Source organism: Leptosomus discolor, chromosome 2 (assembly GCF_034619465.1).
Source record: "Leptosomus discolor isolate bLepDis1 chromosome 2, bLepDis1.hap2, whole genome shotgun sequence".
Taxonomy (NCBI): domain Eukaryota; kingdom Metazoa; phylum Chordata; class Aves; order Leptosomiformes; family Leptosomidae; genus Leptosomus; species Leptosomus discolor.
Window position 1 is genome coordinate 111637900 of NC_141392.1, and position 14788 is coordinate 111652687.

At 36.9% G+C, this 14788-nt stretch overlaps 1 protein-coding gene across 1 annotated transcript in view; it reads right to left on the reverse strand.

The window, feature by feature from the left end:
* Positions 1-342: 342 nt before the first annotated feature.
* ROCK2 (Rho associated coiled-coil containing protein kinase 2) overlaps positions 343-14788 on the reverse strand; it is a 100755-nt gene continuing 86309 nt past the window's right edge. Inside the window, 10 exon segments of the mRNA XM_086461582.1 lie at positions 343-1783; positions 3003-3121; positions 7490-7703; positions 8362-8623; positions 8848-8926; positions 9686-9774; positions 10698-10768; positions 13225-13407; positions 13798-13966; positions 14200-14379. Of these exon segments, the coding sequence (XP_086317708.1) occupies positions 3016-3121; positions 7490-7703; positions 8362-8623; positions 8848-8926; positions 9686-9774; positions 10698-10768; positions 13225-13407; positions 13798-13966; positions 14200-14379 (1353 nt within the window). The 3' untranslated portion in view covers positions 343-1783; positions 3003-3015.

Sequence of the window (14788 nt, forward strand, 5' to 3'; positions counted from 1 at the left end):
CGAGTGCATAAATAGAAGACTGAATACATTCTGGCTCTTGTTAAGCTGAACTGTAGTAGAGGTTACAAAATGTAAATATATTTATTAATTTTCAGTATTTCAGTGTTTCCAAGTCCACCTTTCATGATAGTGTTAAATAAATCATGGTCCTATCCTTCCAAACATTTCAACACTCTTTAAAAAACAAAAAACAAACAAACAAAATTTTAAAGTGAAATGTCCTCCTTCATTGAAGTGTTAGATCATATTTTAAATTACTGCACTCCCACACAATATTTTATATATATATATATTTTAAATATATATATATATTTATATATATAAAGAGACCAAATAGGAGACTACATTTTTTACTGTCAATATGTTTTAACATTGCATACTGTAGTTGTATAAAACATGCATTTTCTGGGATACTTATGAACACATCATGAATGAGCCCACATAAATTATATTTTTTGTACAACTCCAAGTTAAAAAAACAGTCAGATTAAGTGCCTCTGAGGCCCTTTCTTCCCAGCTATCAGTTCTCAAAACACACTACTGAAATATTTATCTATGCCTACAGCTATGTGCTAGAGAACCAGATTTAAAATTTTAAAATACATCTACAGTATGTTTTCTTTTTCTTAAAGTTTGTGACAGTCCTCGGATATTGTGTTGTGAAATGTAAAAATAGTCACAGATTCTTGTTTTTTTTCCAGAAATAAAAAACACATCTAGCAGAGTATGCAAAACCAAGGCAAAATGAAGTTTCATAGCACTTAATGAGGGTTAATGTAAGTCAATAACTAATACTGAGGTTTGTAAAAAGGGCTGGATGAGCAGTTACATGCACAAGCAAAAGGTCTAGTAATTCCAATGGTATCAGACATTGTTTCTGTAACCAACACTTCTCCACCCTTAAAACCAGTCGATATACATTCAAAATAGGCTGACATTGATATACTTACTAGGTGTAAAAATAGTGCACTATTTTTTCTGCCACAAAGCAAAATTGCCTCCTAAGAGCTGGTAAACCTTCTTTTTTCCTTAAATAGAGAGAATGGGCAAAAAACTTGAAAAAAATTAAATTAAGGCAATTAGACAGGTAAAAGGACTGCCCATGATGACGTAGCTGAAAGTAGTATATACTTCAAACTTATACTAGCTGCTGAACACTGACATGCAGCTTTTGATAGACGTGTATGAATGATATAAACTTCAACATTATGGCTTTATACAAGTGCATAGTTGCAACTGCAATAAGTAACGGTATCTGATTAATAAGCATAAAAAAATAAAGTGGAAAGATTTTTAAAACCCTCTTGCAGTATTACAGTACAATATATATACACAGTATAATGGTCACTTCTTACAGATGCAGTCTATATCACTATGGTGGATCTTCCTCCTCTTCTTGCAGACATGCTGGTGGCATCTTTATGAAAGCTGAAAAGTCACTTTCTTCCATTTTAATATTCATTCCTCTTGATCCTTTTATGAAATGTAGTGTACGTGTCTTGCCAAGAAAGCTTTTGTGGAACAGAGTTTCAAAGGTTACCTAACATATCCTTTTACTATTTACCAACCATTCCTCATTTGATCAGTCACTCAGGAGAATACAGGAAAACCCTCAGAGATTAGTAATTTATATTGCAGCAAAAATGTAAACCTCTGATATATATAGCACAATCTCTCAGGAAAATATATATTTTTAATATATTTTGGGATATGTTTCAGTCTTGCTGTAACGGGAAGAAAATTATCACCTTGAATTGTGTCTGCATTCACGGAAAGCAGTTAGCTGAAAAAGAAGCAGGAAGTTTGGTCAGTAAATGCAATGAACGTAAATCTGACAAAAATATACTTCCTCAGTGTCTTCATTTAAGATAGGCTCGTCAGCGTACTTGGGAGAAACGTCATTCAACAGCATCGTTACTTAGCTATAGTACGTCCTTATCCATTATGATCCCAAAACAATTAAACCCCCTTGTAATATATGAGGGTAAAGTACAATATGCACAACGTACTAAAAGATTAGTAATTGGTAAGCTTTTAATATATAAAGATGCAGTATATTTAATTAACATAATGCTTGTTACTGTAAACACTAAGCCCATTAAATTCGACAGGAGCTGGTACCTCAGTTACCTGAGCACACAGCTGAGGTACAGCCTTAGCGCTGCTGTCGTTGCCCGCTCTTTTGTAAGGCTGAGACACACCTTACATACTATTTAAAAGAACTCTTAGGAATTTAACATTTAGGAGTTTTTTCTGTGTAAATGTAACATTGCATCAACATGTAAAATGATTAAACATTGAGAACTATAAAATAGTTACCACTATTTCCAGTACATTCACATGGCCCATTTAAGTAAGCCATGGGACAAATCAGATCTATAAAACGGACGTGTCTTTCCTGAAGCAAAGAAGCTATCACAGAAGCTGCAAAGCCTATTTGTTTACGTAGTTTTCAAATGCATGGTTAGGCACCCAAAAAGCACAGCACTGCAAAGGAAAGCCAAGTCAAATTCACTTCATAATACAGGTAGAAAAGCAAAACGCATAACTCCAGTGATTTCATGTCTGCTAGCCATAGACCACTCAGTTTATGTTAAAGGCTTAAAAATGTATTTGTAAAGACCAATTCTATTTCAGCTAAACATCCAACTGCTACAATCTCCCTTTTAGCCTTCACAAATCAACTGCAGAAGTTAGCAGTATTAGCACTACTGATGAGCAACTACTCTGAAACAGCAGATTTTTTTTTTTTTCAGGCAGGCAGACATGAATTTTGAAAAAAGATCTAAAATTAGAAAAATAAAAACGCTGACAAAGTCAACTACTTTGTTTTAATAAAAATGACTCCTCTAAAAATTCATCAGCATCATGAACAGAATCTCATTTTTACTGTTTAAAATACTAAAATGAGATCTTGTATTTTCTCTGCTTTGAGAAACAAAATCCAACATAGCATGCTGTATTCAAAGGCAAACAAATCCATTCCTCTCTATTTAATTTACCCCTTATACTTCTTCAGAAATCAAAAACATCGTCATCATCATCATCATCATCATCACCATCAATATCATCAACATCATCAAATGACCAATCCCAGTCCTTAAATGCCAGATCAAGTAATCTGCAACAGGAGGGTTTGATGTTTAATGTATGTCACACTTCTACAAAAGACTTCAAAATTCCATTTGTTATCACTAAATGTTTTTAAGCAAAAGACTGTTAAGGTAGGTGGGCTCCTTCACCTATCACGGAATATGAAGATTCAGTTAGTGTTCACGTAAGCCAAGAATGTTGTATTCATTGGAAATTTATCTCACAAGTCATTCAATGCTATAGAGCACTTACCATATTGATTTTTTCCTCTAAAAATTTCAGTAGAAAAGATCAGCATGTACATTTCCTAAAATTAGCTGCTTTCTGTTTTGTTGTTGTTCTTGTTGACTGAGGTGCAGTTTTATGCTCTCCTGCTATCCCTTTCCAGACAATACTGTAAGGCTAACAATTTTTCCAATAAAATCAAATAGTTTTGATTGCTAAACAAAACATCAGCTAAAATAGCATCATCTGAATTTACAAACAAATACAGTACGACTTTACTATATCCCAAATACAGTGGGAACACACTACACAGCTATCCTGTAGCCCATTATTTAAAGCTAAGCAATGCCAAACAAGAGGGTATCTCAACTTGTTCTCAGGCGTCACTCCCTGCGCTGCTTCTACGGTCACTACAGAACAGAAAGCAAGTGAGGCAAACCCTGTCAGCAAATGAGTCACTTTACCTATTTTAGGCATTTATTTTGGGATGGGATGAATCATTGTCTAGAAGTATTCATTGCTTTCTGTTGTTATCAAAGGCTCTTGGACACATTTCTTGGAGCAGTAGAGAAGTTAGTGCTTAACTACAAGAAATGAAACTCAGTCTAGTTGTCTCTCCGGTGAGCTCAATGGCTTTTCAATCAGGATTATATGCCAGCCATAGGAGGCAGAGATAGAGACCTTACCCTAACAGAGCATTCAGTATGTTTTAACTGAAATACGCTACAGTGTTTTAATAGTTCTTCGCATGCTTTAAACAAAATGAGTTTCAAGGTTTTTTTGGGTTTTCAGGTTTTACAGTTTTTATGCTTTTAAATGCAATGTATATCCCTGAAAAGGCTCAATATTAATTTATTATATGAACTATGCCTATTGTAATTTCTAAAACACTTAAAGACTTTATTAGGCATTAAAATATATTAAAGTTGATTTTTTAAAATTTGGAGTTATCCTTTTGGCACAATCCAACTGAATGGATAAGCAGAAATTGTACAGTCTGTATCAAAAACTGGCTTGCCCTTTCTTAAATCATCACAAGGAACAACAGCCATGAAAACCTTGGAGAAACAATCACTGTGTGAAATTCCTAGCACGGACAGCTTTATAGGACCATGCAGGTTGGGAGTGACCTCAGGAGGTCTCTAGTCCAACCTCCTGCTCAAGGCTTTGTCTTGTCAGGTCTTGAAAGCCTCCAGAGGTGGAGCCTGTCCAGCCTCACCAGCCTGCCTCCCTGCCCGGCTGTCTGCATTGGTTTTTTCCTTCTGTCCAGTTGGAATCCCTCTTGGTTCAACTGAGCCCCATATCTCTCACCCTCCCACCATGCAGCACTGAGGAGCCTGGCTCTGTCTCCTTGATACCCTCCCCAGAAGCAGGGGCAGGCTGCTATGATACCCCCCTGGAGATGTCCTTCAACCAGGCTGAACAAATCCAGCTCCCCCAAGCCTCTGCTCTGACTATCCTAGTGGCCTCTGCTGGACTCTCCCCAGTTCGTCTATGTCTGGCTTGCACATGGGGGCCCAAACGTGGAGGCAGTATCCCGCTGCAGACTATGGAGTGAACAGAGGGGGATGACCTCTCCCCTCAGTCATCTGGCTGCACTCCTCTTGGTGCAGTCCCAGAGCCTGCCTTGCTGCCAGGGCCCACTGCTGGCTCCTCTCTAGCTTGTCCCCAGCCACTCAGTCCCCACATTAAACTGGCAACTACATCTTCATTCTTAATAAAGTTTGTAACAAAAAAAACAATTATTCTATATGGTAAGCCCTTGCACAAAAGCCTCATAGAAGCATCAGTCAGATATAAAGTGGTCATAGCAATTACAGTAATTTGTAAGCATGTGGTTTCTAATTAAAAGTGTTTAAACCATACAAATTTCCACTGGTTTGACAGACCTGCATTAGCAAGGTGATACGTGACATGACCTCACAGAACTATACTCTTCCATCTGTTAGGTACATTTGCAAAGGTAACTTGGAAAGTTTGACTGCAAAAATATAATGGTTTACACACAAAAATATTCATCTTGTCCTTTTCGCACCATTACAAAATATACAGACAGAAAAAAAAATGATTCAAGGCTGATTTGTAGTGGACAAGGACCACAACTAAAAAGAACGGTAAGGGTAAACACTGTGCTATGAAAGCATTTTGTAAAAAAGCTAATGAAGATTGAAAGAAGGGTGTTAGAAGCAGAAAAGTTATTTTCAGAACACCTAAGAATAGCTGTGGAAAAAGAATCAGAATTTATAATATACCCTTTATATGTCAATAGTAAGAGATAGAACAACACTGCTGAATTAGATTGTAAGCATTATGCGGAAGAAAAGCATTCTATTTGTCCCCCAAGTTGTCATGAATGTTTGCTTGAGTCATGCTTCAATACAATCATTGATACTTTGGTTAGTTTTGCACAAAAAAACTCTTCAATAATCGGTCCCTAAGAAGTAGTGATTAAAAAAACTTTTTACCTTCAAGTGTATGATTTAAAAAAAAAAAAATCTAATAATTTAAAATCCAAACTACGAGGTCTGACTTTCTTTTAAATATGTAAAGTAAATCACCAAAAATTAGACTGTACGCAAGTTAGGAGGAAAGTAGAATTAAGTTACTCTGAGTCCTTTCACTATGCATTTCCACACATTAAAATACCAGTACTTTTTAAAGATCTCACTCTTAGTAGCATAAGGCTGTTTTGTGATAGCAACAGCATCATAGTAAGAGCACGCTGTATTTCCCACTGTAACTCTGGCAACTCAAACAACTCAGATTTCAACCAGACAGCTTAGATACTGGTGGCAGTCTGGTCACAGAAAACAAAGACAGCAATACTGTCTAGCCACTGCCAAATTATCTCTCTGGGGAAAAATGTTAAGCCTTTGCTGAACTGTCCATTGCTGCTGGAATACTGCAACAAACACAACAAGTCAGACCAAACTTTCCACAAGCTGTCAACAACTGGGGACTGATATAACCAAGTACTAGCTAGTACTATAGGTGATGAAAAAAGCGAAGTAATAAAAAACCCCAGAAATTCTGTATTGTGCAATCACATAAGCGCTACCTGCAGGATGTTACCACTTCCACAATACAGCACAGGATTTTGCTCCTTAAAGCTGATCCATAAGAGATTACTGGGTTTTGTATGGACTTTTTTTTCCCCAAATCAGTGGGACTTAATAAGACTATTCTTTTAGTAATCATGAGACATGAGCATGGGTCCTTCTAGGCTGAATATGGAATTGAAAGCAACTCTCCCACCCTTCAGTAAGTGCTCCAGCTACTTGACCAAATGGTGACTCTCCACCTTCCTGCCCTTTTTCAAAACCCACAAGTGATGCTCAGACAGACGCCTACCACTGCAGCCACAGGCTCCACTCTGTGGAACACGCATGGGCGGAGATGCAAAAGTGGCATTCATCTGAACTAGTTTTTCCTGTAGATGTCCAAGAGCATGCTGTATGCTCCTCTTCTACACTAGGAGGACATGAATCCTGAAAACAACTCTTCCTAAACATCAACGGTAAATGGAGTCATACACAGAGATACACGTTTGGTCAGATGAAACACACATCAACATACACATCTGCAATCAGTTGTCTAACCTCAGAGCATGCCCCAAAACCAAGCAATAAGAAACAAAAGACATGTAGTCTTTTTCTACATGTAAGACCTTCTGGACTGGTTTTTGAAGGCACCCAATTCTCTCCACGGTTCATTAGAACCACAAGCACCTAACTTCACTGCTCGACTTCAAATCAGGTATGGTAGTGGCCATCTTGAAAATTAAAACCTTTTTTCTTTTCTTTTTTTAAAAATTCACAGCCCTCTCACTGACTCTTTGTCCAGTTAAACCACATTTTCCCTACCAGCTGCCAGTTCACACGAACTATTAGGCCACAGACAATGCTACAAGTTCTGCCTATTACACACGAGAGCGATAGGACACGTTATCAGTAGAGTAGAGTTAACTAACAGGTAATGCAAGGTCCTTGAAACAAAGAAACAAACATAGTGGGCTCTTCTAATAACATAACTGAGGTTTATAGAAGATGACATGCTAGATCACATGTCAGTAGTCAACAACATTTGTGGTCGGCTATCCTTATCAACATATATGACATTAATTGTAGTAAAATGTTTAAAACAATAAATTAAATAGCAGCTCTTGTGTCACCTTGGTTTGTTTGGAGGAAGCTGTCTACTTGGTCGTCTGATGGACTGGTTTGGCTGTACCTTCATGGAAGTTCTGGGAGAAGATCGAGCAAAGGGGTCTGGTGCTGGAGGCTTCTTGGGTATTTTTTTCACCAGTCGGCTCACCCATTTTTGCTGTTCTTCTGTAGAATTAGCTAACAGTAGTAGATTCTTTGCCGTTGAAATATCGTAGTACACTGTAATAAGGATTTTTAAAATAAAATTAGTATTGTTATTACTCTAAACATGTCCCCACATCAAAAACTGGTTGTCAGATTACCGTACTCGCACAGTCAACACAAAAAGAAATCAGCAGAGAAATCAAAAGCAAAGTGAATCAGATTTGCCAAACTTTAAGTTTCATGGCTGCTGACAGTGCCTCCTCCTTACATTTAGAGGGTAACAACTTAGTGCTACGGAAGACACACACCCACATGGAAGAAAACAAGGAAGGGTAACACAAAGGGGTGTGCCTGAGCCCAAGAAACTCTAACGTGAGTCACAAGGAGTAAACTTCACTGAGTGTCATCTATCTCATAACACGCACTTACACCATCATTCCTCATAGCAATGCAGCATGACACAACTACCACGCTTTACTGCAAGAGGCTGACAACTCAACAGGTATGTACCTATATTGGCCACATGCCACTAATTCACAGCAGTGAGCTGATCCTCATGTAGACACCCTTAGAAAGGTTCTGATGGCTACATACCAATAAAAGAAAAACCTACCTGTTTTAGTTGGTGTCAGACCATTACTAGAATCCTCTGATCTACTAGAATGCCTCCAGCACGATTATATGCTGGAACAAGTCCAGTGAGTATATGCATTTTCAAATACTTGCTATTTACCTTTGCAAGGTGCTATAATCTCTTCTTTTTTATCCATGTGATCTTTGTGACATTTGATATGGCAACGGCGACATTCTAGAGCAGGAGGAGGTTTAAACATATGCCACAGTGGCTTCATACAAGCTTCACAATTGGTTGGAAAGTGATAAAGAGTAGGTATAAACTCATGTCCTTTGTGACAAATGTAATTTGACTTCTCTCCCATGGGCTCCACAAGAAATTCCTGCTCCTTTTTGCTCTCTCCTTCATTAGCATATAGAATCTAGAATCCAAGCAAAATAATCTCAGTACTCCTAGATGACAAATGTAAATTCGGAGTAATTATCTCAGTAGAAAGACTGAAGTAGTACACTGGAATCGTTTTTTTTTTTTCCCCCCAAGAATTTTTAGTAAACATTTCATTAGACAAAGTTATGAAAGTATTTTTTGACAATGTGTGAAATACCATGTTTCTTACACTAGAAACATTAATTTACTACTGAATACCTGGAATATCCTAGGAATTTCCTTGGAATCTGCTCTGTACACATCAGTCTGTGTGACTGGTCGGACGTGGAAGAGTTTGCTATAGGAAATTATTTCAATAAGGACAAAAATTGATGTTACCAAAATGATAAATTTAAATTGACAGATTAAGTTAGACTACAATACACCACATTAAGACTTAGAGCCATTAAAGATTTGTCAGTACAAATTTCTAATCACTATTTAAAGTCCTATCTTTCAATCCTGCACACGAACTTCCAAAAACCCTAAATATAAACAAATCACAAGTATCCAGCTATATTTGGCAAAAAAAGACTGCACTGAAAAAACAACATCATGTGACTTTAATGATTGCCAGTAGCTTTCTAACACAATCCTCTTCCCACACTCCAACCTCTGAATATCCACATTCTGCATTTACTAAGAAAATAAATTAACTACTTAACCAACCCAGCTGTAAGGACATGTTTTAAGTGAAAGTGTAAAACCACTGAAAATTATAGCCTTTCTGCTGCACTTTTCTTAATGTTTTTTTGCTGCAATATGTATGTGAGGAAGGTCTAGCTGAGCTAGTGGAAGCAGTTCAGCTACATCAGAGCTCAGTGGAGCTCCCTGTATCAGGCTGAGCACCACACTACTGCTGCACCACTGCTTACAACAAATGCAATTGTTCATCACAGTGGATACCTAAGGTCCCAGCTCTGTAGTTCAGATTACAAAAGTACGCCCCATTTGACGTTGTGCTCCCAGTCAGGACCTCAAAAGGCCTTCTGTGAAAGTCTTTCCAACAAAGTTCGCCTACAAATCAGAAGAAAGAATCTCACATGGTAATACTTACTCTATATCTAATACCATGTAGGGATTAGATTGTTCTTTATCTTGTTCGCTGTCATAAAACAGGATCTTCTTACTACTTACAATTACATACTGTTAGGAGACAGAAAAGGATAAAATATCCAGCTCATCACAGATGTCAAAGATGTTACAGCAATATTTTTCTACGATTTTATTAAGTGGCAGCTAAATGGACAATAGTAGTATTGTATGCTAAGGCCATGATTTGCCAATAAATTCATTGCACAACAAACAAGATTCTGATTATGTAAAAATCAATTTATGTTAGCAGATTAGTTGGTATTTAAACAGATTTAAGTACCTATGAAGAGGTAAAAATGAAAGTCTGGAAGAAAGTAAGATAAAAGCTTTTCATTTCTATTTTACTGATTTTATTTTCACTTGGACTGGTAGGTGAGAGTAACTGTCATTTCATGATGCCTGCTTTACGTGTGCAGTTCACAACTAATACCTACCAGCATTGCTAGCGATTTTCATAAAAAACCCCCCTAACTAGTTACATATAAGACCTCCTATTTCCAGAACTTTGTCCAGAATGAAGTTTGACTGAGCAGTAAGCCAACTGGTATGAAAATGTTTATGTTACTCTTTGGGCAAAGACCCATTCAAGAGGTTACTGAAGAGCAGCAAACAAGTGAAGGCTGCATAAGGCAGACGAGTAGTTGTTAGTTTTACCTCCTAAATAAAGAATTTGTCAAGGGCATCTGCTTCAAAACTCTGCTGAATTCCAGCTACATAATACTGCTGGGAATGCCTATGGCTGACTGTACAAACGTTTGAATGGCTGTTCTCACCTCTGGCTGGACGAAGAAGTGTCTTAACCTATTACAATTGTCTTAATCTGCTACTTTCAGATGCAGCTAGACCAGCTAACATATTTTATACATTTAAGTAACGAGAGAACATGTATCAAAGAAAAATTGGTGTTGAAAACCTGCAGTAAGTGTAAAATCCAGACTACACAAGAAACAAGATCATAAATCTGGTTTTCTTACCTTTTTAACCCATCCAAATTTTTTAGTGTTATTTCTAACAGGCAGTGATAGCCAGCCTTCTAATCTTGATTCTGAAAAAAAGATAGACATTGAAGAACATAAATGTTCACAAAACATTCCTTTTGAGACTACGGTGCATTTTAAAATAGTTACTGAAGATCAATAATAAAGCAACAGAACAAACATGAGAACATGAACTATTTAAAACTACAAGGTCTACCCAAGTTCATCACAGTAAATGTTCAGGAACAAATTAAATCGTGTATTCCTGAATGCAGCCAACAACCAACAACGCAGTCACAAAGAAGTAGTGGGCAGGAGGAAGAAAGGGAAGAGCAAACTTGCAATGATAGCACACACATTCCCTTTAGTAATTTTTTCAAGACCTAAAATGCTTACGTCTATCAACCTTTACCTTTTAAAACAGCATCTGAAGATATTAGTACAGACCACACAACATCCAGTTCAAGGCAAAAAAAGGGCAAACTACCACACCAAATAACCTATGTCCTCTATACGCCAGGTAAAATTTCAGAAGTTTAGTATTGTAATTCATATTTTTTACTCGCATATTTTTCTTTTTTTCTAATTCTGCCTATATCTCCCAGGCTTTCTAATCCAAAATAGGCAATTTTTGGCTAATCCTTAGGCTGTTGATTTATCAACAGTATTAACAGCTCAGCTGTTGTTTGACACACACATTTCAGCAGTAAACAAAAGCTCACCAGGATCACACCTTCCTAGTGCTTGGTAATACACAGTATTGCACAGCCTTTGTCCTTATTTTTATAGCTGCACTTAATAAATACAGGCATTTATTTCCCCTATGTTGTATTACTAGGAACTAATCAATCGCAGTATTTTTCTAATGGGTTCCCCACCCGAGCAGATAACCTCTGCTGTTGCTGAGGAACCTCCAAGTCAAAAATTCTGAAGCCTTAAATATTATCAAACATGTACCATGAAAGGGGCATAAACATGATCCAAAATTGCAAAGCTATTTTCTTTCTCATCAGAGGGCATTTGCAGGCTCCTGCCCATGTTTAACATAGCATAACAAATATTTATTAGATATTCAGAGTCTTCTCATTTTGTCTAGAGAGACTTGAAGCAAGGCTATTCAGGTATGCACTCCTCAAAGTTTATTGCTCTGTAAGCACCGCTGTTGATGACACATTTTAATGTATGTATCAAATACATGACGTAGTTCTATAATGTATATTTTGCCTCATACCTGCCACTTGAAACTGTTCCTTTCAACTACACCTGACACGAAAGGTAGCAAGCATAATGCTGATGCAAAAAATCCTTCCCCACATCCAGGAAGTATGTGTAGTTTGTTAATGGTGTGAAACAAAACGGCACTAATATTTTTTTCTGTATCACATAAAATTGCACAGAATGGAGTTTCTGATTACACTTCTGCATTTCTGGTGTCCGTTCTATACTAACAGATCAGAGAAAAGGCAGAATAATCCAAAATTTTCACAGTACATGCTTATAAGCACTAGGAGTGAAAAAATCAACAACCGCAACCATCATACCTCAACTTTGCTGCAATTATGCCAGCAAAAAGTCCTAGCTTAGGTATGATTTTTACTTTAGAACAAAGCAAAACCATGCAGATACCGCAACAGCAGTTAACAAGGAAAAAATTATGTACTTAATGATTCTCTTACTAGAAGCCTCATAGCAAAAACCAGAGAATGAGGGAAATAGAGGAAATGCATTATTCTTTAATCTAGTTTGATGAAGTAATGCCAATATCCCAAAACAAGTTTTGCCTTCAGTGGAAAGGTATTCACACTTTAAAGGAACCTCAAGTGAAATACAGAAATTTGAATGTAATTAAAAAACCCACCTCTGACATTAACACTAAACAGAAGTTTTGTCCAATACAGTGTATGTGTAGTCATATAAAATGAATACAGAATTAGTAAAACAAAGCTCTGTTTTTCCAGAGCCATAAAATTTCATTATATATTTTACATATCTGGAAAAATGAATAAATTTCACTTGCCTTACCATACAAGAATCAAATACAAGATTCAAATTAAGGCAAAACAATGTAATGCTCAGAAGACTGAATTTCTACAAGCAAATAATGTAAATTTAGACGATGAGGAGTTAGATGTCTCCACACTGCACTGAAACACAAAGATTTGCCTTTTTGGTATCCGGTATCTCAGGGACACACAGATAGCTGCAGATACTGGATAGAGGCTACCTTGAAAACAAGGCCATAAGGCTCATGTATTCAATGCTTTAATAAAAATTGTGGGTTTATAAATGGCAGCAAGCATCTGTAACACTTAGAGAAAACAGGCCAGTTACTTGTTCATGCAAACTTTTTCATGTCTTTGACGGCAATGTTTACTGCCACTGCAGTCGGTTCACTGCCAGATTCAGCTTCTGGTTTGGGTTTTTGTTTGTTTGTTTGTTTGAAATAATGTATTAATAGTGTTAGTTTTGAAACAGAGAAAAGAACACAGTAAGAACAAAACCAAACAGATCTCAGGGATGTCACCTGTGCTATCAACTTCTGTAGGGCTGTGGGAACGAGACAAAGGTTCTTCCTCTGAGTCAGAATCAGAATCAGAATCGAGAAGCATGCGAGAACTGGAAGGCTTAGTGGCAATACTGACAGAGGTAGAAGAGTGCTGGTAGGTAAAGGACATGGATTCCATAGTGTGGGATTGAGTGATATGGACTAAACATAAAGCATAAAGGAGGAAAAAGGTAGAAAAGAAGTCAAAATAGAATCTCTAAGAAGAGAGTATTAGTTTTACATTTCATCACATAACACAGTAATTGCAAAGTAACCACCACAATAAAGTGGAAAAAATATTTGAGTTTAATGGTGTACAATAGAATTTTTTCAAAGAAATTTCTTTAAATAAAGGTAAGATGAAGTATGATTACAGACAGATTTAGTTAGTAGGTGGATAGTGATCACTATCAAAGCATTGATAAGATGGTAGAAACACATGAAGATGAAAAGCCACAAAATCATCAGAGCATTAATTTAATACTTCAGCTTCTACGGTAAAACACTGATATAAACCAAATTAATAGAGAAATCTTAATAAAATTAACATACCAGGGAATCCATCATCTGCCTCAGCATCTCCAGGTCCACTGCCTATGCTACTGTTGTCTAGACCAATGTGCAATGACTGCAGCTGTGAACGAAGCTGTTCAATGTCACTGTCTTTGCTGTCCAGAGTCATCTGGAGCTCAATCCGTATCTGGCTCTCTTCTGCTATTTGCTGTACGGATAAATTACAAGATTTCCTATTATCACAATACTCAGTTACTCAGAGAAAATGTAAGCAGAAAATTATGCAGACTTTGCAGCCAATCTCGACATATACACTGCCTATTTCTTTTGGCCATGGGAAATTCAGGAATAGAGGCTGTATGCACTACCTCAAAGCCTGTATCAATTCAACAAGAATTATAGAAAATGCTATCAATACTTATATTTGCAAAAGGATCTTACTGCCTGCATTTCATTGATTTCCTTCTGATATTTGATCATCATTTGAGTTAACTTTTCTCGTTCAGACTTCAGTTCCATATGCAGTTTCCTATTTTCCTTTTCCTTCCGCCGTACATCAGTGTCAGCTCCACGTTTGACTGGACCCTTCCGATTCATGATCTCAGCCAATTTATTCACGGCCTTCCCATGGGAAAGGGAAAAAAAAATGACAAAAACCACATCAGTAAATACACGGAGCTCTATCGTGAAGAAATAAAGTCTTTTCTCTTGTGCACGACCAGACACTTTTAATCTAACTGTAAACTAAGACCTCTGCAATCCAGAACTATAAAGTTGCTTTAATTCAATGTATTACTCAAAATTGAACACAAGGTAATGACGCCATTTTCACTTCAAACAAGCATTAGCTGTGAACACTTCTACTCATTTAAATATTTCCTTCCATTTTCTTTAGCTCATCCCAAAATATATCTTCAGATTAAAATGCCATTTGTTCTAAAACCCAATCCAGATTAAAATCAGAAATATACTGTTTTATGGAATTTACAGAGGAATATAAATCAAAATGGAAAACAGCAAAATATTAATT